The 26034-nt window shown below is 37.2% G+C and overlaps 2 protein-coding genes across 7 annotated transcripts; one reads left to right on the forward strand and one right to left on the reverse strand.

Moving 5' to 3' along the window:
- Window positions 1–254: 254 nt before the first annotated feature.
- MZT1 (mitotic spindle organizing protein 1) lies at window positions 255–6000 on the reverse strand. Its single transcript, XM_040584327.1, has 3 exons — window positions 5874–6000; window positions 2843–2988; window positions 255–1172 (listed from the first exon to the last, which is right to left on the reverse strand). The coding sequence occupies exons 1-3, from the start codon at window positions 5974–5976 to the stop codon at window positions 1149–1151; spliced, it is 273 nt and encodes a 90-aa protein (XP_040440261.1). The 5' UTR covers window positions 5977–6000; the 3' UTR covers window positions 255–1148.
- Window positions 6001–6199: 199 nt separating this feature from the next.
- Window positions 6200–25562, forward strand: BORA (BORA aurora kinase A activator). Of its 6 annotated transcripts, none has more exons than XM_040584195.1 (13): window positions 6200–6269; window positions 7222–7392; window positions 8469–8575; window positions 12136–12181; window positions 13752–13833; window positions 15028–15093; window positions 15853–15909; window positions 17239–17456; window positions 18717–18870; window positions 19902–20503; window positions 20928–21059; window positions 22352–22529; window positions 24199–25562. In XM_040584195.1, the coding sequence occupies exons 2-13, from the start codon at window positions 7237–7239 to the stop codon at window positions 24282–24284; spliced, it is 1884 nt and encodes a 627-aa protein (XP_040440129.1). In that variant the 5' UTR covers window positions 6200–6269; window positions 7222–7236; the 3' UTR covers window positions 24285–25562. The 6 variants fall into 6 exon arrangements, with proteins under 6 accessions (XP_040440129.1, XP_040440131.1, XP_040440130.1 ...); XM_040584197.1 differs by having other exon boundaries at window positions 6234–6256; XM_040584196.1 differs by lacking the exon at window positions 6200–6269 and adding an exon at window positions 6315–6400.
- The last annotated feature ends 472 nt before the right edge of the window (window positions 25563–26034 follow it).

The following is a 26034-nucleotide window of genomic DNA, read 5'->3' on the forward strand; positions in this document are numbered from 1 at the left end:
ATCTTATTGTTCTTTCATTTTTATTTCAATTACGAAATTGTTCTAATCTCAACCCTTGAGTTTTACATTCCTTTCTGATTCTCCTCCCCATCCCTCTGGGGGAGGGGGGAGTGAGCCAGTAGCTGTATGGTACTTAACTACTGGCTGGGGTTAAACCACACCACCATGCTAACAAAAAAAAAAAAACACCCAAAAAAGCTTAAAGAGCAGACAAAGAATACAAAAGAAACCATTTTCAAATGAAACAGAATTCCTGGATGCAAGGACATTTACTGGAAAGTAACATGATAAACAGTTTACTGTATATACTATAAACACTTGTTTTGGCATCAGTGAAGATTCCTAGTGCTGAACAAGAAGGCATTCCTATACCAAATCACTGTTTAAGACTCATTGATTCCTATAAACCAAAACTGATGCTTCTCATATATGCTTTGACTAGGTAGTAACAATATAGCCTTAGTATTTTTAGGTCTAGTAGTCAGAACAAATGTAGCATCTGAACTCCATAAAATATTCCATATAATCCATAATTTAAATTCACATACATTTCTGCATGGATAAGTGAAATTCCTTTGTTATCCAAGTTAAAGAAACACTTTTTTCCAGCAATTGCAATCAAAAGGGCAATTCACTACCCACATTATCAAAAGTGCTTTATTTCTTACTTTTAGAGTGAGACTTAAGTCAGTACCCTTACTCTAAAAGAAAGTTCAAATAGCCTTCATTCCTATCTGGTCCATAAAGCAAAACTAAAATTGTACATTTAGTTTTCGAAGGCAAGAGATAAAAAAAAGGATATATTAACACTTCTAAAGGATGCAATAACAAGCTATAGTATTATAACAATATTAATTGCTGCAAACTAGTAAGTTCAGCAAGTGTACAGTAGCTGACAGTTTAAAAAATACTGGATGCCAAAGATGAGCAATTGCACTATATTCACAAATAGTTCACAAAAATACCATGTAATAAAGTTCACCAATAATTTTATAGAAACTAGTTTATACATCCTTTTCAAGAAGATTACATAAATATTCTTAAATCGTTGCACGCACACTTATTTAACTTTTTTTCTGAGTAGTAGCAATCTTCAAGGCTTGTTAAAATTAACTTGGCATTTTCTCACACAGAAATCTTCTCCCATGTCAGCCTGTCATATTTTCAGCAGCCTTGAAACAGAAAAAAACATTTACTGCAAGTCACCAAAAGTAGACACCATGTAGATTAAATTTAATCTTTTCTTGCAACTATTTTAATTTACCTGAAGTCTAAACAAACTACTTCAATAAAAACAATACAAAAAATGTGTAAGATGTGCAGCATTGTTCTTTAATGAATACTTCTGGGTTGTGTGTTGTTTTTTTTTAAATAATACTGTCAACTGCCATTAGCCTTTACTAACACAGCCATTACTGTTTGCTTGTGTTAAATTGTGTATCCTGCGTCTAAGCATCTTGTAACCTGTACATTTTACCCTAATGCTTTCAAGAAGTGCTCAAATGCGTATATTTTTTTTCCTTTGGAGTTTACTTTATACCATTTCTAGTAATTATTACTCCCACTGATACAGATAAATTAGACATAAAACTTAGAACGACACTGATCATAACTGTATAACTCACTGCCAATTATTTGACTAAGGTCATGAGTAAGTATTTTATTACTGAGTAACTCAACCCAGCAAACAAGGTATAGTTGTTAGACTGACATTGGTAGATTGGCTTAAAAGGCAGTTATGGGACAAACGGGCACAAATGATAGCAACAGGAATGATAAACCAGTAAAAGCAAAAGTAGTAGTAAAACAGCCCTCAATTACTTACCTACACAGTTAAACATGTATGTATGCATACATTTAAGCATGTACACAAATACAAAATATGCATGAGTATAGAAAAATGTTAAAAATGAAGTAAAAAATTTGAAGACTGGTGAAAAATAGCTCTGGCTAGCATCCATTTAGTCAAAAATCTGTAAACTAAATTTTCTAAGAATCAGAACGCAGTCTTCCAGACCAGAGATAGGCAGGCTAGATATGGGTTTCCCCCCCACCTCGCCTCCCAAGAAAGAAATGTAAGAAACAGGGGGAAAAAAGTCATGATGTTTAGATAGACAGTAAAGAACTAAAATCCTTTACGAGCCAAGTGAGGATGTATTTTTTTTAAAGCAGTTACCCTCTCTACTAGCCAAAAAGGTAAATGTTAAATTATGAAAAGCTCTATATGTATACATAACATTAAATCTGCTCTTGTTTGTCTTTCAAGAGATTCAAAGCACAGGTTAATGTGGTAAAAGCAAGACCACATCAGCAAGCTGCATGCACTTTTTTACAAGTGCTGCTGCATACTATTAGGCCTGAGGTTGTGGAAATGAGGTGATACAGATTAAAGGAGAAAGTAGCAGCCTATTTGTGATATGATGTGGATAAGGGGGCAAATGGTGGCTATAAACATCCAGAATAAAAATCTGGGGGGGTTTGTTGGGTTGTTTTGTTTTGTTTTTTTTCTTCAAAAGAGTTAATCTAATTATTTCTAAAAAGATTTTCTTCATACCATTTCTTGCTTCATGCTCCATTCATAGAATCATTTATGTTGGAAAAGACCTTTGAGATCATCAAGTCCAATCGTTAGCTGAGGACTATGAAGTCCACCACTAAACTATGCCATTAAACACTACATCTACACATTTTAAAAATAGCTCCAGGAATGGATGATTCTCACGCAACAGTTGATCTCCTTGATTTAATAGTAAGTCGTATCTTAAAATACAGTTTACAAACTGAAGTATAGCAAGTTGAACACACATCTCAAACTTACACGCTTTTTAAGCAAAAGCATTACCTTCAAAGCTTCTGTAGCCTTACGCAGTTCTTTAATAACAGATGATAATGCTTCTGGATTTATTCCCTGCTCACAAAGCCGCACACAAATAGACAAGGTCTCCATATCCAAGCCAGTGTTTAATATTCTTGAAATCTCAAACAGAACTGCAACAGAAAAAAATAAGCACTTTAGTCCCTATGGACTATGGAATTTCAATGATTGAAAATATTATTCACCAACATTTAATTTGTACTGTAGAGTCTGTGAACATGACAGTTAACAAAAGCTCTTGCAGTTTGAACCTCAACAACAGCATTCATATTCAGCCTTCCAGCTAAGCTAGAAGCCACAGCTTCTAATACTATGCTTTTCTGGTTCAGAAAACTTAATACTGGATAATGGGTCTTGAAAATTAGTAAGTAAAGAATTCAATAATTCACATGCTTGCCAATTATGTGAAAGATACACTATAAGAATAATCCAAGCTTTTGAATTCCAGATACTGATGAAGTCCTACTAAAATGGACTGAGAGCACATTCTTTAAAGGTTTTACAGAGAATGTCAGGAGTTTTCTAGCCACTTCCTTCCATAACTAAACCTGGGTTTAGGTCTAACATTAACAGTGGTTTAAGGATAAGCAATACTTTCAATTTTTCTGTAACCTGAATCAAGAGCAACCCCGCTTGTCAGTGTGAGATGAGGAGAGTACAGTCAGTTTTGTGTGGGAACAAAGACAGCTTGTTCTCCCCTTCCAAACTTTCCCTGGAAGGCCCCTTTTCTTCCATTCTCATAAGCAGTTTGTTATATATGTAACAGAACAACTCAACTCATTGAGGTTTTATTCTGGTTGCTACAGTAACCTCTATCCTCAGCCCAAGTCACTAGCAATACAGGTTGATTTTGTACAGATGCTATTCACACAGTTTCTGTAATCAAACCTTCCCCAAAACTTTCTCACCAGGTAAAAGCAGCCTGGCAAGTGATTACTGTCCAATTGACAGCTATGAAAATATTCTGCTTTGGTATACCAAAGACATACTGCAGCACACCTTCAGAGTCACGTTTACCCAAACCAAGACATTAAAGGCCTAATATATCCAGTCAATTCCACTGAAGCCACACAGAAATGTCAGATGCTATGAAAAAACCTCTAGGTGCAATAATACTCTTGAAGCCCACACAAGTAGACTGGATTAAAGATACACACAAGTTTAAGACACGAAACTTTTTTTGTCAGACCCAAGCCCTAACTACAAGCCACAAGGAGAGCTTTCTTCTCCACAATGAGGCTTTCTGTCCTCATTGGTCTGAAAGCAAACCATTCCAAACATATCACACATGCAGCCCCTGTCTCCACAAAATCTTCTTCAGTGGCCAGATAAAACAGTAAGAAACAGACGTGTTTGCAATAAAATGCCATTGAACATTAAGAGCTACTGAACTACAAATGACTGACAGCTTCCCAGAAATAAACAATTCTTACTTTCTTCAACCATTTAAAGTTCATCATAAAATTTACTAAGCACGTGACATATTTAGAGGCAGAGCAGTAAATCTAACTAAAGATAAGCTTCAAATTTCTATGTCAGTATGAGTTGTGGTCATTAGTTTCTAATAGAAAATAACTTTAGGTACATCTTTGGCAGAGATATAGCAGTTTCTCCACAAAAAAAAAAAACAACTGAGCTCTTAACAATCCTGCAGAGAACTGCTGTTAAATATTTATATCTGACATTCTAGATTAAGCATTTTACTTCTCTAAATTGCTAAGGACATAAATGAATACTCTTTTTTCAATAGCAACCCATTTACTTCCATTAGGTGCCTATTATTTAGGCAGTAAGTTAAGATGCAACACAATTTTCATGTTCTATTTAAAAAAGTCTAAAAACCTTATCCTACAAATATTTTTTCTACTCATGATGGGGCCTCATCAAGAAAAATCTAATACATGGACACAGTTACCAGTGCTTCACATTTTCAGTTACTTCAAAGCACTTTATATAAATAATCTTATAATGGAAATGTAAAGAGATTAATGTTATTTTGAGCAGTAAAAAAAACAAAACAATTTACTGAGTGCAGTAAAAGTTCAAACATGGGGGTATTTTGAAGAGCGTTTAAGTAAATCTTTAACAATCAAGTGCATGTTTAAGTTATTGGAAATTTGTTTTCTTCTAAAAATGTCTGACTGCAGGAAGAGATTAAATTGTTAATGTCTACCCTAAATAAAATACACATATTGTTACACAGGGAGCCTGGGCTCCTCAATTTGAAGGCTCGTACACTTTCCATCGCTGTTTTCAAGCCTTACTTTGTCTTTAAATCTGCATTATTATGCATTCCATCTAAAACATTCCTTCAGAAGTGGAGAGAGGGTAGGTGTCAACTACAGTCAGGATAACTTAGAATCACTGTCCTTCCCAAACAAGTCTCTCCCCACCTGCACAGAATGGTCTTACCATCTTCAAGCATCAGAGCAACCACAATACCCCACGTTGTCCTGCCTTGCTTGCCTCCAGCAGCAGGTCAGAGTGAGTAGATCAGTGGCTGAAACACTAATCTTTACATCAGTTCAACTCATGAAGGTCTTTGCTAAGGAACCCTTATATAACAGTAGCCATAACTATAATACAAAGGAAGATCATGCAAAAATAACACACACAGAGCAATACCCTCCCAAATACTCTCACTGGGCTCTAGTCCCTCATTAGGGCATTTCCAGAGAAAATCTTCATAGTTAACAACCTCAAGGGACTTCCTGGCAGCTTTCCACTCTGCCTGAAATCCATATAAGCTTTTGGCATAGCCATTCAATGGAATACTGGAGTTCCACACCACATATTGCTAAGAAGCACCTCCTGAACCTGCCAGCTTTGATTCCTCATAGACTGGAAGAGGAAGTGAATACTTGATCTCTGCTCATCCTGCTCACATTTCTCACGGCTTATAAATCTGAAATGTTTCCTGCTACTGACAGTACTGCTTCTCTCACATCCACATCCCACAACAGCACCAGGAGCCCGGCTGCTGCCCTCGGCCACCTACCGTCCATCGTTTCCCTCACAGCGTTGAGGCTAGCGGCATTACTCGCCATGGTGACCCCGCACCCCTCACCTCCCACCCGGAAGCGGAAGCCCCCCGCTCCCATCCATCACCACCGTTCAAACACTCCCGCTCCGCTACCCCAAATGACGCCCAAAACGGAACGCCCCCACCTAACAGCAGGAAAACAAAGGGCGGGTTTTCTTTCGAATTCGTGTAGCGAATCGCCTGGCGATTGGTCCGTTCGAGCGAGAAGGGAGCCCTGCCATTGGCTTGGCAGCGAAGACTGCCTGTTGTGATTGGTCAGAGCTCTGGAGGGGCGGGGCTAGTTAAAGATCCGCGGCGGAGGCGGGAGTTGTGATTCGAGGCGAGCATGAGCAGGCCTGGTAACGGTGGCAGGTAGCGCCTGCGCGGGCCTGGGCCAGCCGCGTGGGGGCTCCTGAGGGTGGCCCGGGGCGCCGTGGTATTGTCTGGGGTGCAGGGGGAGAAGGGGCAGCTCTGCGGGGCTCTTGTCCCCTTTGCTGCCTCGGGTAAGGGCGCCGCCGGGGCGCGGTCTGACGCGGGGGTTGCAGACCCGCTGCTCCGTTCTCGCTCCCGTTGCGGGAGGAGGCGTTGGTGCTTTGTGCAGCCTCTCGGGGGCTGGCGCCGGCCTCGATCCGTTCGCGAGCTGGGACCGCTCTGCGGACGTAACTGCCTCCGTGGGGCTCCCGGCCGTACGGGCGGCGCCGGGCGTCTCCTCAGGTTCCGGCGCCAACACTTCCCGCCGCCCGGCGTTAGCTGCCCGCAGCCAGAGGCTTGTGGGGCCCGCCGGTGTGGGCCACGGCAGCCCCGCCGCCAGCCCCCGCTCGCCCCGGGGGCTCTGCGTGCCCTTCTGTGCCCGCCTCAGCCCGCGCTGGCACGGGGGCCCGGTGGGGACCGTCCTTGTGCTACCCGCGTCCCGGTGGTGCCTCGTTATTTCTGAAGCCCTCTTGAGTGCCGGAGGCTGGTATGTGAGCTGTCCTTCAGGAATACGTGTGGCTTCATCGCTGTTTTGTTTATTTTGATGGGTTTTTTGTTATTGCTGGCTTGCTTCTCTTGAATCGCCTTTTCAGGGATGTTTCTTGTTTCGTTTTAACAAGTTCCGTTTATTTTCAGTTGTTCTTTCTGTCTGTCGTGTTTATCAGCTTCACGTGTCGGTAGGTCCAAGCTAGAGCTAACTTCGTTTTTTGTCAGTCTTTTAAACGTTTCTGGCTCCTTAAAAATAATTGATCCTCTCTTCCTGAAACTTTCAGGGTAACCCTGTAAAGTCAAAATCGTAATTTCCTTCCTCCCCACCCCCCCTCCATTTTTCCTTTCCCTCCCTCTTTTCCAGGTATACCTTAGCGTTATGTGTGATACAAAAGAAGCTAAAATGCAGATAACACCTGAAACTCCAGCACGATTCACAGTCCTGAATCCTTTTGAAAGTCCCAGTGATTATTATACTCTTCAAGAGCAGATTGTCTCCAGTCCTTCAGTCTTTAAATCCACAAAATCCTCATCTGTAAGATCTATTCTTTAGTTGTGTAACTATACATATGTAGTGCTAATATTTTGAAATGCAGTAAAAAGTGTATTTAATTTAGCACATTTTAATGTATATACAAAACCAAAGAATTTTAGTGGGGTTTGGCGTCTCTTGTGATTATAGGAGTACGCTGCTTTCAATACTAACATTGCCACTTACTCTTCCAACCTTCCTGATTTTGTTTTTTTCTTTAGGTAATAGGTGTGTAGATCAGCATATACTCCCGTACACAGTTGAAAGTAGATAAAGGGCAGTTGGATGTGGTGCTCTTGTCCCACTTAAAGTGGAAAAAACCCAGTTCCTACTTACATGCAAAGCAGACTGGATGCAAGTAAAAGAATTGCATTTCTATTAATGACCTGTTTACATATTCACAGAATCAAGTTAATTTTTTAGTTGTAAATTATATTTTGGTTTGCAGTGGGAATTATTTTCTGATAAGCATTAGAGATTATACTGTGCTAATGAAGCTAAAAAGACTCGCTTAGTAGATCATTTTTAAGTATTAAATAAGTAGAAGCAGCTTTATTTCTGAATTGGGTTTTGTTGCACGCTGTGTGGCTTTATGAGGGAGACTTTACAGAATGCATAAGGGGTTACAACTTCTAAGTCTTGGAAATACTCGGTGAAAGGAAGGCTGCTTTGTAATTTGCATAACTTGGGTTGGGTATGGACGCTGGGTTTTTATGGAGCCACATTTTTGATTGTGGCAATCTAGAAGCAACTAAATTTTATGCTAAATTCTGTGTCTTTAGTAGATCTATCCTCAGGAATCAAGAAGAAATTGACACCTCAGTTTGTAAATATTAGCTATGACCTTCCACTTTATATTATTTTGTAAATCATTGTAATACCACTACCAGGATAAAGAAGCCTGGTTGACTTACTAATTTTTTTTAAAGTAGGTAATTTAAATAGAAACTCTTTTGGTTGTCTTTGACAGAGGCACTATATGGAAGCTATGATTGTGTTGTTCCATTGAGATTTGTCCTGCGATTTTATTTTTATCTTTTTAGACTAGCAAGCTTTAAGATGTCCGTTTCTTTTTTTAGTCACCAGGAAAATTTAGATGGTCTATTGATCAGCTTGCTCTCATAGATCCTGTGGAAATTGACTCGGAAGATGTTCGGCGTCAAGCAATGTATTTGAGTCATGCTAGGTAACTTACAATCTGTTTTTCTGCAGTGAACTTAGCTTGAATACTAGAACGTTGTTCTTCTGCTTTATTGACATTTCAACACAGCACTAAAGACTTTTTAAAATCTTTTAATAGAGTTTTTTTGTGTCCCTGATGTGGATATCACTTAAATGAGGCTGCCTGCATGTCACTTTTTTTTAAATGTTAAGAACCACTGATCCACTCTGATTGCAGTTTGGAAGACAGCCAGATGAAAGCAGTCAATGGAAGCAAGAAAGTGTCTTGCCATTGATTGTTACTACCAAGCTACCTCTTCTGCTCCTTGTCACAACACAATTTATCTTCTCGGAGTGTTCCATACTAAGACCTATGAAGTGTAGGCTTCTTTGGTCTTTGGGACTCCTGCAGAAGTATAGCTGGGAAAGGTAGCTCGGTACGGCTTTTCAAAAGGTATAGATTGGACTTAATGTGAAGGAGGGAAGGCCAGTAAGTTTGCCATCTTTGAGAATGATTGCTAGTTACTTGAAATAATTTGGGGATCTTGATCTCAACTTTTTCTTTCTCGGAAAATAACTTCCATGGGGAAAACAAGTAAGTAAAACAGGCTTGGTATTCACAGCTAATTTTGAAGGATAGTCGTACATGCTAATGGTGAAGAACAACATGCCAAGTGAAGGTGGTCAAGGGAAGGCCACAATGGTGAATTCTGTAGAGGCTCCCATGCATTCCTTGGATACAAACTTGCACAAAGAATGCACCTCGCAGCATGAAGCAGCACAGTAATAGAATAATAAAACAGTTTTCCATCCTTTTTTTGCCTATATGACTTCCAAGTCCTGTTAGTGAAACAAAACACAGATAGAGGGCTTCTAGGGCAAGAGTCCTCTCAGTATTCATAGCATGGTTTGGGTTGGAAGAAACCTTTAAAGGTCATCCAGTCCACCCCCCTACAATGAGCAGGGACATCACCAACTAGATTAAAGTGCTCAGAGCTCCGTCCAACCTAACCTTGAATGTTTCCAGGGGTGGGGCAACTACCACCTCTGGGCAACCTGTTCCAGTTTTTCACAGCTGTCATTGTAAAAACATATTGTGAATCAGACATACTGTTCTTAGTGTCTGACTGAACCTACATCTCTCTTTGTGAACAGGAAGAGGTATAAGAAGGAATATGAATTTCTTGCTACAGTAGAGATGTAGAAAGAAGATAAGTGTCCTCAGCTGTATCTGTGAATCACCATGTCTCAATGTCTGTATTTTTCTTAACATCTGTTTGTTTCCTGGCCTTTCTCTCGCAGCCAGGAGGTTTCAGAATCTAATGCTTCTTGTATAGTATAAAGCCTTAAGTTTTTAGGGAATTTATTATATTGTTTCTGGAAGCCTATTAGAATGCATAAACTAGCTTTAATTTAGACAGCTTGGGTGACAATTCCAATTACGATTAGTGGCATGGCCTGTAGATATAAGCAAGTTGTCTTAGTGGGTCCTTTCAGTCTGTCCCACTGTTTCATCCCACTGTGACTTTTTTTTTTTTTAAATCATCTTGTATAACTAGAAAGGGGCTGTGTCCATGCTTTCATGTTTCAGTGTAGTACAGACTGAGATGGTTATTTCTGGTGGCTGCAAACTGTACATGGTTAAATGCATATATATATATGTGTGTGTGTGTAAGTTTTTGTACGGCAGCTGATTTTAACTTGCATCTTATAAATACTGATTTATGGAAACTAAAGTGTTGTAAATGCAGCTCTTGTCATTAAAAATGCCTGATAAAAAATCGAGGTTTTGAAGCCCGTGTATAATGTTACGCAGACTATATAATCGAGCTTGTGAACAGGTCATTTTCTTGATTAGTTGCAAAGAACCACAAGCATAAGAAATTACGTGTGTAAGTATTTCCAACTGTTATTTGTCTGTTTTGTAGTGAAAATAGTTTAGCTAGCAGCATGGGGTAAAAGCTCATGAGCACTTTGCAAAGTCTATGTGTGTATCACATGTAGACTTGGTTTTGTGCAATATTATTGTTTCCATAAAATGGGCATCATGTATGTGCTGTGTGTTTATTGCAGTGTTTATAAATGGCTAGGATAATTTTCTCCTGGCAGACTGTTAGATACAGTGACACAGACTTGTCCACAAACTTTCCTGTTCCTTTTTATTTCTACTGGTAGAAATTGAATGTTTCTAAATTAGATGCTGTGCTATTATATGTTAAGTATTAAAAAAATCTGTACTGCATCTTGCATACTGTGTGTCGCAGTTGCAACTGTTATGTTGCTTGAAATTGCACACAAGACTGGCTTGTTTTTATTCTTGTTAATACAATGTCTTCACTTTGCCATTTTCCTGGAATTAATGCACTAAAAAAACCCCATCCTCTCCTGCACTAACCAGCACTTTTAGTGGGAGCTGTTTTTCGCAGTTCCTCTGATTCTCCCTTGGAATCTGGCATGTAAAGATACTTATTACTTATGATCCACCATGTATAAGTATCAATGATGGTGTGCTTATTTTTTTGGTACAATAAGAGAATTTTGTGCAGGTGTCTTCACAGAACTGTCACTTTAGCATCATCTAGGCAGACATAGTTGAAGATGGTATGTCCAAGTATTGCAGATCTATTCAGTCTGATTAGCATCAAAAAGAGGGCTGTGAGGGAAGGTTTATGCATGTATTAGGTAAGTTTACGTGTGTTTGTATAGCTAATAATGTCTGTTGTTGGACTGATACCTAAAATTATTCAAGGGTAATTCAGGTATTCTGACTGTGTAACAAAGTTATGTAATTTAGCTATGATGAATACTTGTAAAATTTTTTGAAGGTTATAAATTACATAGTAGTAACTGAAAGTGAGACTTGAAGGTGGCAGTTAAATGAAGTATGAATGTAGAATCTCACATACCATTTAAAGATGCCTGAAGTAACTACAATATTTTAAAAAAAAAAATAGCTAAAAAGCTGCATAAAGGAATATGTTAATTGGTCCAAAGTGAAATACAGTATTGTCCTGAACTGTAAAAAATATGGCAGACTAGCTATTTGAAAGGGAGAGCTCTGTGTTGGGAAGGTGGGCTGTGTCAGGAATTTGAGTATAAAGACATTCCACAATTATCTTCTGTTGCCCTTTTGTTTCTTACAGCTCAGTTATCTATGATGCATGATTTTGTAGTGAGATTCTTTATAAGATTAATCTCATGGCAACTTTACTAGTAAAATCTATTCATATGACAAGTTAAAGATAACTAAATTACTTATTTTTGAAGATCAGTTGTAATTGAGTTTTTGTCCAGCTAAAAATCCTTGCTGATAGGAGTAAATGGAAGATATGCAAATATGTATCTATAAATGGTACATCTCTTCAAATGAACTGAGGTAACTGAGAAGTGTGTTTATATTTCTAAATTTCTACTATAAGATTATTGCACATTACAGTGAAAACATCATAAGATTTAAAGTTTAGTGCAATTTCATTCATAATGTTTCTCTTAAGCATCTGTAAAAGATTACATGGTTGGACTTTACTTTTTTTCCCAATTATGTGATGGTTTTGATAATTGAGGGGTTTTTTTTCCACTTCCTAGAATTGATAAGGAGACAGAAGACAGAAGACAAAAAGCCATTGAGGAGGTAATAAAACTTTCTGTGTTATCTAGTATTGATTTTTTATTTTTTTTTTTGTAGCTACATACCTGCAAATGAAACCTGCATCTATTTAGGATTTCAAAACCTTAGGATTAATTTCCTGCCTCCTTCCCTTTCCTTCCTGCCTCCTTCCCTTTCCTTCCTGCCTCCTTCCCTTTCCTTCCTGCCTCCTTCCCTTTCCTTCCTGCCTCCTTCCCTTTCCTTCCTGCCTCCTTCCCTTTCCTTCCTGCCTCCTTCCCTTTCCTTCCTGCCTCCTTCCCTTTCCTTCCTGCCTCCTTCCCTTTCCTTCCTGCCGTAATTAGTTATGGTTTAAAAATATTATTTTGGGTTGTACAGTAACTTTCAGGTAACTTTAGTTTCTTTTATTGCATTTTTAAAAATGTAGCAGAACCTTGCTGATATTTTGTTTTTTCCAAAGTCTGCTTAGTTGGAGGCAAGACTCTCCTGGTAGGTTGTCATTCTTTTCCATTTTGAATTTTAATTTTTTACTATCCATTTGTGTGTTGGAGAAGGAAAAGTAAAGAGTTTCAAATCTTTGCTATAGCAAGCATTGGTTGTTGTTTCAATTTCAATTTAAAAGTAAAAAAAATAAGGCTGTGATAGGTAAGACTTTCTTACTGTTATTGACCTTTTTATATTATATTGGTTTCTGTCTCTACAAACAGAAATGTTTTATGATTCCTTAAAGGTGTTACGTAGTTGACCTGCAGCTAAGATGCCGTGTTGTTATAACTGCATTAAAAAAAGATACTTCTTTGCGAGGTATGAGCTAGTAGATTATGCAGCTGAACAGCTTGAAACCATGTCTCTGATAAAAATTGCGCCTTTAATAGTTTGGTGTTTCAAGCTGAGGTTTTTTCATTTTATTGTGAGTAAAGGATTTGCCATGTATTTCTTGAAGCTATGTTGTAGTGTTCATCTGTTCAGCATCAAGGTGTTCCTGAGTGCAGCTGTGACAGTAGATACAGTTTCTGGTTCAAAGAAAAATCCTGAAGTGCCAGTACTCATAAATGTTTCATTGCTAACCAGTTTTGCCAATTACACTGATACTATTGCCGAAAAGCCTTGGGTGTCCACTTCTTTTGACTGTTAACTGCAGTGTCTCTTCAGTGCTTCTCTGAAATACAAGAATTTACCAAACTGAAAATTTTAAAAGGATTACATTAAACTGCTGTGCAATAAGTATGGTAGAGACAGTTCACATTTTTAAATAAGCAGTTAGTCTTAAATGAAACTTTTGTACCGTTTTCATTCTGGAGACTTCGAAAGATCTGAGTCAGTATGTGTCATAAAGAACATGGGGGTCATCTTCAAATCAAGTTGCATTTTCTTTAACCACTCTAGGCCTGAAATAATGAAATATATTTTGGGTGTAAGGGATAACTTTTTATAGGTTTTGGGGAAGGAAGAGTTAGAGTTAAAATTCTTAAAACATAGATCTGTGAGTAGCAAAAGGTATGACAATTTTTTCTTGTTCAGGATGCTGATCTAAATCTAAGTTGAGAGTCTCCAAATTTTAAAAGCATTAAGATAGTTTGTTTCTGTTCTACTCTAGTTTTTCACAAAAAGACTCATAGTTCCTTCTCCTTGGACTGAACATGAAGGCAAGCAAGTTTCTCAGTTTAATTCTACTAAATGTAAGTTGCTTTAGTGTGTCCATGGAAAATTACCTAGCTTTTGGAGAAATTGTCAAGCACAATTTTTTGAAGCCTCAATTTAAATTTTAAGAAAGAATGCTAAAAGATGGCACAAATGATTTTTAGCTGTTCTCTCCTAAGTGCTTTCTTCTTAAAAAAAGTTTATTAATCCAGAATCTTAGATAATTTTTCCTTTTTGTTATTTTTGGCTCCTATTCTTAATTAAATCTTTCTTCCTTTTTTAAGCTGTGTTCAATCAATTTAATTTACACATACAGCTTTGCTGTGTTAATACTGGTAATAGCAAAGTCTTCTACTTCGCTCTTTTATCCTGGTATCTGTGCATCTGACTGACTTTGACTGTCATTCCTGCCAATATAAGTATATGGGAAATTGAGTTCCATAGTTTTCCACTCTTAACTTCTATGTAAATTCCTGTTGGCCTGTTAGTGTCCTGCTAGCTCAGTGTCAATGTACATGGAGTTGTGGGCTTTCTAAGTTTATTTACACCATTATTAGATTTCATTAATGCTGCTGTTATTAAAGTTTATATATAACCAACAGAATAGATAGTAAATGGATTACAAGCTGGACAGAGAAGTCAGCTAGAGTATTGTTTGGTAGGAAATTCTTAAATAAGTGTGTGAGGATTTTTGTAAGATTTGGAAGAGGCTAAACTGTTAAAATTTTTTTGTTGAGAAGATGCACCTTGTGAATACTGTATTTTTTAATTGTCAATTGCAAGATCTCCACTGCTTGCAGATAACATAAGCCACAATCGTAGACCTGGGAAAAGGGAGTGTTGAAAGCAAAGGGTCTAATGTGTTCCTTAGTTGTATAAAAAAGGCAGCATGGTAGATCTTTGTCTTCAAGTTCAGACTACATGATTTCCTGGAAATGTGTTTTACTTGAACACAGCCTGTTTGGCTAAGCATAAACTGAGTTTGGTTTAAATCTTTTTCGTGTAGAGGAGGCTGCAGGAAACAAAGATTTGGGCTAAGCATTTTTTAATAGACAGGTGCTAAAATTCTCTTAATCAGCTACAATGGTAACTTTTTTTCAGTACTCCTTTTTAATCTCTTCCAAATGTCAATGCAAAAATTCTTAGTTGTATTAAATATTCTAACTTACTGTATCACTTCTCAAAACTATATGGAATGCACGCTTATATTTACATTCTGATCTGTTTTACAGCCATAGATCTAAATAACATTTCTCCAATTGGAAGACAGCTAATGTTGCAGCCTGGGAAAAGCAATGGTGGGTAAAAGGCAATGTCTGAAATCACAGGCTTTTTCTGAAGCAAAATAACGCATTTTCAATGGCTATTCAATTTAAAAAGAGAATGTTTTTTGTTAATGTTCCTGTAGCAATGATTTTTGTTTTACTGTATGGTACTATTAATTTTAATGTCCATTTCTCATAGTAATTTAATTCTATTGTGACAGAATTCTATTTCATATTTTTTTCTGAAGTAAAACCTGAAGTCTTCTGTACCTGTAGAGTGCATTTTTTCCAAATCAATGAGTGCACCTTTTCTGAATTAAAAAGTGAATATAAGCATCAGGTTTATGGGTAAATTAGTTTCAAGAAACCTTTAATGTGTTGGATCGGTTTGGGTAGAGAATCTTGACTGTTTTCTCTTCCAAAGAAATAGCAGAAATCTTAAGACCTCTTTTAAACTATTTCATTTTAGTTAAATAGATAGCTTTTTTCCCAGGGTATTTTGGTGATCTTTCTCCCATTTTCTTTTGAATCCAGAGACCTCTCTCCTCTGTTAAGAATGCCTCTTTAGAGGCTTTAATGTTACAATCATTGTTTTGGTTTTTTAAAATCCAGGCCTGAGTGTGCTGCATATAGTGTTGACAAATCAGAATCCTAGCTTTAATTAACAGTTTTCCTTATTAAAACTCTAACTTAAATAGCTCAATTGCAATGTAATTTGAAATTGAGTTTTTGTTTTTACAGTCTTACTAAAAGGTCACTGGAAGCTAATTTTGTTGGTTTTATTCATTGCAGCTTCTTGTCAGACAGTACTGTCTTTGCCAGTGGACTTTAATTTACAGAAAATACTAGGTATGTTGTGTAATATCTAAATTTAATTATGAATGTCTGAATAGAAAACTAGTTTTTTATTGTTTGCTGGGTTTTTGTCTTATGAAATATTGAAAAGCAAATGTATGCATGAAAATGCGTTCCAAATAGTTACTGCATGTAGCATGGGACATCAGACTTAAATGATTATTATTTGAGCGAAGACATAAAGATAAAAGGAGGGACATGGAGAACAATTGGAAATAGGTTAGCAATTCTGAATGCATAAAAGATAGTAAGCAGAAGTCACACCCTAGATCCCCCAAATAGAGCAGTTACTTCGCAGACCTGTTTGACTTAGATTGCTGGCCATGAGGCTCATAGCCCAACCTTGCCTTGAGCAAAGCTATGCTGTAATTCTGTGCCTTTAATTTAACTGAACCCATGGTGGTGACTAGGTGTTGTGTGGTGGCAAAAAAGCCGTGCCCGTGGAGTGGGGATACAAGTTCAAATTAACTGTCTGATTATAACTGCTATATCAAGCAATTGCTGCCAGCTTCTCAGGCAAGGGGGCTGGAAAGGCCTGTTCTTAGAGGTCCAGTGTGGTAATAGTGGGTATAGCCAGCTCGGGTGTTTTGCTGCATGCTTCTATCCCAGTATTGAAGTTCACAAACCTGACTGTGGACCATCAAAATTAAAACAGAAAAAACAGCAGAACCATATCTATTGCCTTGGTGTTTTGCCTTCACAAATGCTTCCTTCAATGCATAGCTTGTGAATTCATGAAAAATTTCTTCTATAAGGAGTATCCAATTAGAATAGACCAAAAGCAAAAATAAAATGATCTGCTAAGTCTCAGGATATTTTAAGGGGTATTTGTTAACATCTGTATGCTTTTCTACTGTAAATTGCTAACTGCTTTAACTTTCTTCAAGTTGAATGTGATTTGCCTTTGGAATGTATCACAATGACCTTCAGAGCATATGGGAGGCCTGAAAAAGGGTCTAGTTTTGTTTGGGTAGTATAGTAACCCCTTTGTCACAACTCAGATGGTGTAATAACCCATTTGTCACAATTCAGATGTGAAGAATAATGATATGATTTTGGTTGAAGGCCACTATGCAGACACTAGCCAATATTTATATTATTTTAAATGCATATTTTAGTTTTGAGAGATGATAAAGTGGAACCTTAGTAGACAGGATGGACATTTTGTAATGATAACAAGTGATCCTTTGGGATAGGTGCCTAAATTAGATTAATTATGTGCTGTATTGGTAAATCAGATTAAATGGTTTAAGCTATATATGTCTCTAGTGGAAGATATTTTTTTTTCTTGCATTCTTATTGAAAATTACTTCACATTTCTAGGTGAATATTTTAGGACGGATGAATTTGCAGATCAGTCTCAGGAAAATCTGAGTTCCTCATCACTTAGAAGAAAGCTGTTTTTAGAGGGAAACGGAAATGTATCTGAGTGTTTGTCCCCTTCTCTGCATAGTTCATGTAGTAGTCAGCCACTTGGAGTGCTTTGTTCAATAGACATATCTCCAGTCCGGTGCAGAAGCCCTCTGGAAACATCTAGTTCAGTAAGTAGCCTGTTTTGGGGGCTGGATGGGATGTGTCTTACCTGGCACAGGAGTAGTTCTTAGAGCAGGCTGTATGAATTCTGTGTTCTAACAGACTTCACAAGATGGACAACCATGTTTTTAATAAGCTGCGACTGCTTTATGAGAGAGCAGGTGTTAGACCAAAAGGTGATATATTCTTGAAATAATATATTACTGAGTTACTGAGTTTTTATTACATCAGTTATTATGTTGTGCTGCTGCTATTTTGTATAGAAGGAGTTATGCTTTAATTTTACATTGTGAAAAGGAAGTAGGAATTGATACATATTCAAGACTTGCTGGAAGCATGTGAAATTTTTTTTTTTCATAAAATGTGTATACAAAAAAGGCCTGTTTTAAATCCATGGGCTGCTGTCTAAAATACTTGTTGATATGAACAGGTGATATAATTATTTCCCTTATAGCTCATAAACTCATTTATGGTGGAAGAAATGACTTGTGGATCTTTGAATGCAGTGCTAAATATGCTTTTTTCCTTTCCGTTGACCAGAGATTTCAGATGAATGGATGTTTATTAGAACACAGAACATAATGTCTGTGCGAGATGCACCTTATTCCCAGATGGACATAGCACAGTTAAACTGGTTAGGTGGTATGCTTCCCTCTGGCAGCTGAAATGCATGGAAAAAACCTACCCTGGCAATAGATTACTATGGTAAACTAGTAAAGAATTTCTACAACGTAGTTGTACTGCTGGAAGTGACTTTTCTTTTTGCACCATACTCTTAAGCAAGATCACAACCGCTGTTGTCTTTTCGTAAGGAAAAGTATTTTGTCTGCTGCTGCGTTAAGTAATTCAGATAATATGGATTTTATTAAAATACAAATAGTGGCAGGCTTTCATCTGCATTGGTATAAGAAACTGAGATTAAATGCTTGACTATATAGATAGCATTAATTCTCTGTCTAGGCTTCTCATAGTTCTTAAATATAATGAATAATACAGTCTTACTTGATATTATGTGAAATTTGAGTCCATCGCTCTTTTCCGATGTGGAGGGATAAAGTCCAAGTAAAGAGCTGCAACTGGAATATTTAAGCTAAGCTAATGATAGACATTGTCATTATACAGGATTAGTTTTCCTCGTGCTGCCATATTAGGCTTTCCAGTTAGAACACTTTCTATGTACATATTATTCAAAGTTAACATCATGAAAATATGCTGCTTCTTTTTTGTTTATTTGTTTTTTTGTTTTTTTGTTTGTCTTTTAACTGAAGGGTCAATTTTCATCAAGTCCTATTCAGGGAGGAACAAGGGCTTACAGTCTGGGAAGTATAACCAGTCCCACATTTCCAGAGGGGTCTCCTGCACGTAATGGTTCTCCTACTTTTTCGCCAATTGCTTTTCACATAAGAAAGACACCGCTGTCAGGTATGGTTTAATTGTACATGTGTTATTCTCTCTTGATTTATATATTTTTATTATAATAATGGCTGCATTCTTCCCGGAACTTTTTTCTGTTTGGAGACAAGCTACTGTGCTTGGCAGACCAGCAGTCTCCTATAGGACACATTTACTGTTCAGCAGTGCAATATCTTAATGATGTGAAACAGTGAAATGCATCTGCTTGCAAAAAATGAACTAAGAAAAATATTTTTGAAGAAGGAACTGAGACTTAATGGGGATGAAAAAAAAAATTAAAGGATTAATCTAGTGTGAGGAGGGGGTTTAAAGCTATATGCCTGAACTAAGTCAGGTCACAATTCTGGTTTGGCTCAGCCTGAAGCATTTTAATTGGACAATGTTTTGTTTGAGTAGTGAAGATTATTTGAAATGAAACTGACTAGTAAATAAATCGTGAACACTTTGTGTCCTCATTGCTCTAGCAAATACCAGTATTTCATGTTTTATCTATTACACTGTGAGACTTTATGTTTATACATGATTTTGCTCTGATGAGCCTGGTGGTATTTCAACACCGTCAAATGTGGAGATTGCATAAATGTTTTCTCACTTGTCTGATTTTCTTGAAAACTTTATTGCTGCCCCGAATTTTCTAAGTGCCTGTAGAATGTGTATTGATACTTGTCCAGAAAAAAGCAACAGAACCAGCCTTCACACATTTTTCTTTGAACACTGTGTAGTATTGACATATGAAAATGGAAAGGCTCCAATACAGCAAACAACATCATAGGAATCAAAGTTAGTCATAAAAATGGGACAAAAACTTGCCTTTACAATGGTAGTCTAAATGTGCTGTGGTTTGTCTTTTTGTTTTTGTGGTAGGGTTTTTTGTTTTGATTGGTTGGGATTTTGTTTTGTTAAGGCCTTGGAGCCAGGAGACAGTGGTCAGTGAAATATTATGTAATTGGCTGTAATTATTCAAAGGACTGTAGGGCTTTGAGGATGAGGACTTTAATTCCACCTGATATCTGATGGAATACCTTTGTTGTTTTTTACAGACCAAAGAAAATTTACATTTTGTTCTCCAGATATTCCTTCTTCCTCAAATAGAATGACACCCCCAAGCACAAGAAGTCCTTTTATAGATGGTTGTTCTCCAATTAAAAATTGTTCTCCTATGAGGCTTGGAGCATGTAGAGGAACTGCCCAGTATCAGACTTCTGTCATTAGAATACCGATTGCAGTTGAGAGTCACGGTGAGGATGAGGAAGACAAGGAGAATGCTTCTGCAGCAGAAGCTCGTTTCCCAGAAATGGATAATGAAATAAACTTAAGTCAGCAGGACGGCGATACTTTTGCACGTGGTACACGTCTTGTGGTAGCAACAGTGTCTATTGCACCAGATCACTCAGAAGCTTGTCATCAAAGGTTGTCATCACTTCAGGATATAGAAGGCTCAAAGGAAAATAATACCGTCGATATGGCTGATGCAGCTGAAGTGTTAGGAGAAAACACTTGGATAAAAGAAACAATTGGCAATAGCAATGCACCAATGGCCAGCTTTATGACCGGGATTACTTTCAGTATTGAAAACTCCCGCATGTGCGTGTCACCTCTTGCAGAAAGCAGTGCAATTCCTTGTGACAACAGTAGTATTCAGGTAAAAATAAAAATTACTTCTTTTTTGCTTTTCTATAAAACTAAGCTTGATGTAAAAACTTTTAATATGTATACCATTCTGGAAGTAATTGTCTATTTTCTCTTACTGGATGTGTCATGTGGGTGGTATTGTGACTTTTATTCCTTCTTCCTCATCCCCTTCTTCCTCATGCCCTTTTTCCTCTCTCAGTGGAGTTAGCACAACAATTGTAAGTTATCTTTACATTAGTATGTACAGCAATACCTTTAACTTAATCCAAACTAATTTTGACAGACCTTTTTACAATTTGTTTTTGTTATTAACTGATGGTGGTTGTTTTGTTGCATTGGTTAATGAAATGCAAGTCATATCAGGTATGACAATCTGAGGGGTTTATTGGTGTTAAATTGTGGTACATTTCTAAAGCCCTGCTTCTTGATTTCAGGTTGACAGTGGTTATAATACACAGACTTGTGGAAGCTCCATTATGGATACTGCAGGGGCTGAAAACAGTTGCAGAGAAAATGATGTGAATACTAATGTGTTCCAGAATAAATCTCAGCTGCTTAGAACAAAGGTAGGAGTTAAATTGTGGTACAAAAGCAAAAGGCTTCCCATCTAAAGCAACTGTTCTTTATTTCACTCAGTTTCAGGGAGCCTGAAGGGAGAGACTTTCAGGTGATAATAAAGAGCATGTTAATGTAGCATCATTTCAAGTATTATGTTGAAAACAAGGAAGAAATAGAGGACAAATATTATAAGCTGGCAATAAAGTTAATGTGTTCTGTGACAAAGGCACAGGTAGTTTTGGAGGAAACGGGTATATGCATGAAGGGTAGTTGTGAGTCTCCTCATGACTTCTGGTGTATTGTAGCCTGTCTTCTGTTTTTGTTTCTGCCATTGCTGCTCTTTTTGTTGCGAAGTGTTTAAATGTGAGACTGTGGAGGAGCACATTTTTGGGGAAATATAGTCTCCTACTTCTATTCATAAACTACCCGCAAGTTTTCTAGACCATATGTCGCACGCTGACTTGGTGGGGAACTTTCTGCTTTGCGTACAGTGTTTTGATTACAAGCCCTCCGATGACCCATCTTAAAAACAATACATAGCTAGCAAGACTCCCAAGCTCTTAATCTTGTGACTGATTGGAAGGAGTTCTGCTTCTTCCAGAGAATGGGATGTAAGCCAAGTTTCTTTGGAGGAGAGAGCAAAGGTCATTCCCTCTCACTTAGTAATTATGCTCTTACAAACTTAGTAGCTGATGATCTACTAGTTAGCATCATTTCCAGTCCTTGAAAGGGAGACATTACTGGCTAGTAGTGCAAAATTACATTAAAAAACCTTCAAGTAAGCCCATTCAGCCCTGACTTTCCTGTGTCTGACATGCCAATAGCCACTTCTCTGACAAGGTAAAGAGCAGATTGATGGTGTCTCATAGACCACTGACATCAAAATTAGAACTATCTTCTCCCAGTGCTAGTCTTTCAGTTGCTAGATCCTGACTAAGCCCAACTTGCATTTGGGATTAGGATTTAGGCTGGAGGTATATTAAGTACTTCATTCAACTCTCAGAACAGAGGGCCCGGGCAGAAGGAAATAAAAAGCATGGATGTTGCTGGCTGAAAGAATCCAGTCTGGTTCAGAGCATGTGTGCTCTGAAAGGAGGTGTTTTTTGCTGACAGCACGTTTCAATGATTTGTGCAGAGAGAACACTTTCTATTCACTTCTTTCTGATTTCAAAAGGGGACAGATGGGAGGCTAATGTACTAATTGTAACTTGAAATTTTCAGATAGTAAGTTTGAATCTTGTTTCTTCTGGGGAATTTTTATGAAAATGGTTTTACAATTAACTTTTCCTTATTAACCTAGGAGTGTTCCATTTTAAACCAGAAGGACAATCAGTTGCCGAGAGCAACGTCTCCAGAGAAGCAATCCTGTTTCCAGAAAGCAAAACCACATAGTACAGTACTTGGTCAAAATGCAACTTGTAACATTTCTGTCTGGAAACATAAAAATGAAAATCAAGTTCAGGGATTTCACAAAAATGGTATGTAGTTTTCTGATGGAGAATATAAATTGTATTATCCAATAAATGCTTCTGTACATGTGACCTCAGTTACCTGGATTATATGTACTTTTTTGCTTTATTAATGCCAATGTAATAAATTGTCAGGTATATATTAAGGGTTTTTTTTAAATAATACGGGTTTTTTTCAGGTCTTATTAACAAACGTATTGGTGTCATTAAGCAATCCTTTTGAAAACTGTGGCGGCTACACTTGGTTCAAAGAAACCATAGTGTTTTTTCAGAATTGTGTTTCTTCTGTGATTACGGTCTATTCCATGAGGAGCCTTGTTCTTAGAGTTTGGAAATAACCTCAGCTTCAAGAGGAATACTTAAGAAAGACTGAGCAAAAGACTAGGGCAACTTGCGTAGGAGCCAATGTAACTGCAAAATCACCTACATTTTAGATGCAACTCCTAAAGAAAAATTTCCCACGTGACTTTGGGGGAGAGAATAAGGAAAGGAGTATTAGTTTTGATTCTGATTGCATTTCCCATAATCAGATTTATTGTGTGGCAGTACAAGCACTGGTACTAAGAAAGAGCCACTGGATAGAAATTCACTGCCTGGGGGGATTAAGGAGAGCAGGGCCCTGGTATAAAGGGAGAGGGTTGAGTGTCTGCTGGTATCAGTCTAAATAGTGATGAAACTCAGCTGTGATTTTCATGATCAACAAATAAAACTAGTGTTCCAGAACATGTGTGTGTTTCATAGTAGACTTCAAACTGTTGAGAATAGGTGCTTTGATTTTAATACCAGGCTAGTCCTTTTAATTAAGGTTTCCTTGTGAACAGTGGCATAAAAACTCCAGCCTAGTTACAGAAGTACCTTTCCACAATTAAAAAAAAAGTTTCATTCTCTTAGTAATAAAATAAGCTTTATGTTGAAAGAAACCTTTTAGCAATTCTTTTTACAGTTTTTTCCTTGGTTTGACAGAAAACTGCATATGTCAGCTTTACCATGTACTTAAGTAAAATGTACTATTGGTTACTTTTAAATGATAGTATTGTTAGTTTAGTCATTGTATTAGTACTAATCTTGATCACCTGACTGCAGCAGTGTCTCCTAAGAACACTTGTGTCCAAATTGATGCTCTGGTACCCTTTTGAAGGAACATAAGAGGTGCAATAAGGTTACTTGGTCTCAGAACATAATTAAGAAAACGAGGCAGTTTTCCTTCTGTTACAGTAAACCATTACATTTTTACTTCCCTTTTATGCTTAATTCCTGATAGTGTTACGTTGCTTACAGAAATTACCAAAATATTTAGATAAACATTAAGAAATATAATTACCTTTTGCATGCCACTTACTGCAAAAGTATTAGTATCAACAAACTCTTGATACGTTCAAGAAAACCATTGATGAACTGGAGTAATGGAATGAGGAGGGTGTGGAAGCCCAGAACCCCCTTTGCTTAATCAAACCAGATTTGGTTAAATTTTATATGATCTGTTTGTAAGAACCTTCTGGGAAAAAAAATCCATATGGTAATCTTCTGCCCTGAGTGACTAAGAGGGGAAGAAGAGGTAAGGGAAATACTGAGATTCAGGCTCTGTTTGTGGAGCTCTGAAGTAAATTTTGTTAGATTAATCAAAAAAAGTCCATTCCAGTATGTGCTCCAGGTGAATTATCTTTCTGTCTTTTCACAGTAAGGATGGCCAGTCCCAGGATACTGGATGGAAGTTCTGCTTCCTGTTCTATTCCACAACCCACTGAAAAGCTTGTACCAAAGTGATAGACTGTGGCTGATGAGTAGCTGTTGGCAGACTAAGCCTGAAACATGAAACAATTGGTCAGACCTAAATTTGAAGGCAACTGACATTTTTTAGGAATCTCAAAAGAGGGGAGTTACGAACAGAATTGCATAGCCTTAAAAAGAACCTGAAACTTCTGAGCAAGCGCTGTTATGAATAGAACAGTTCTTGGAAGTTTTTCATCAATAATTCACCAGTGAAAGCTTTCTGAAAAAATGTACTTAAAAAATACCATCAATAAAGCATCATTTGGTTTTAGTTGTCACATTGCAAAAATAGTAATAATAAAGAAAATTTAGATTTCTAACCAGCAAACATGGCATGCATTATTTTTACTTCCATAGCAATTAAATATTTTTGTAACACATATCAGATTGACAGTAACTGAACCAAACATCCAGAATTATTTATTTCACAAACTTGAAACAGTGCCCTACTAAAAGCTGGAAATATACTGAATTGGTAACTTTTAAGGAATGAATTTTTTTACAGTAGAGAATGAACTCTGTCTTCTGGAAAATGGATTTATTTAATAGGTCCTTCAAAATATTTTTAGCTTTAGGTTGTAAAGTTTGTAGCTCAAAAGCAAGACACAACTTGTCTTATATTTAGAAGTTATTTATGACTGCATCTTTTCTGTTTCTCGTGATAAATCTCTCTTAACAGTAATCAAACTGAAAGGGTAAGTTTCAGATTTCTGGACTGTACAAAGGATTTATTTTTCCAAGTGTGATTATTAAGCGAAGCAGGGTTGTCCAAATTATGATGTGTTTCTGAACTGTTTGGCGTATGTATAATTAAGATTTAAATTTTTTTAATTTTTCATTCTTTTTAATGATCAATGATCAGAAAAGCAATGGCTTAAATATTTGTGCCTTTTTAAAGTATTTTCTTAAAGGCAAGGGAAAAGTAACAGCAGAAATGGGTGAATGTGAGAATTAAGGATCCTCCCAAATAAATTGCCTGTATTTTCTGTCCTGTTTTAGTCTTCAGTTAGATGGGAATTATTTCTTTTATGGAAGGATGCATATTTTTTAATTATGTTTGTGTAATTGTATTGAAGAAACCTACTGTGCAAATTATTACTGTGCAAAATCATTTGACTGTTGTTTCTCCAGTTGTACTTAATGCATTGGTTGGAACACATTGCACAAAATGGTCAATGTTTACATTAAATTAATTACAGTTTTAATGAGAGTCCCTTTTAACATGTAGAGGTGTAAACTGAGTAGTGAAACAGAATAAAGGAGTTTCTTTCATACCTAGATTGTTGGGGTTTTTGCTACAATTTGCAGCATCTTTCACTGGGGTGCTGCCTGTAACACAGATGGATGTATGGTTTGGGTGTAGGAACAGGGAACAGAGATGACACAAGGAGCCCGGCAAGCTTTTGCTCTTATACTTAATTAAAAAATGCTCTCAGTTACCACAATATATAGTGCTGAATTAAAAGTGCAGTACCAGTTAAGAGATCCAGTGCCTTGCACATCTTTCTTGAAACTAAATTTTCAAGTATCCAAAGCCTTTTAGAACAGTGTGACAGGATTCAAACATCTCATTTGTGGTGTGTGGGTTCAGTCTACTGCAATCAGTTAAACATGTTAATTGTCTCCTTTTGATGCCTTTTATAAACAATGCACTACTGTGTGCAAAATGTGTATCTAAATCTGCTCCAATCCTTCACAATGACAGCATAGAGGCAGCTGAGTAAACATGGCCAAGTGACACCCA

The sequence above is a fragment of the Falco naumanni genome, chromosome 2 (assembly GCF_017639655.2).
Source record: "Falco naumanni isolate bFalNau1 chromosome 2, bFalNau1.pat, whole genome shotgun sequence".
NCBI classification, from domain to species: domain Eukaryota; kingdom Metazoa; phylum Chordata; class Aves; order Falconiformes; family Falconidae; genus Falco; species Falco naumanni.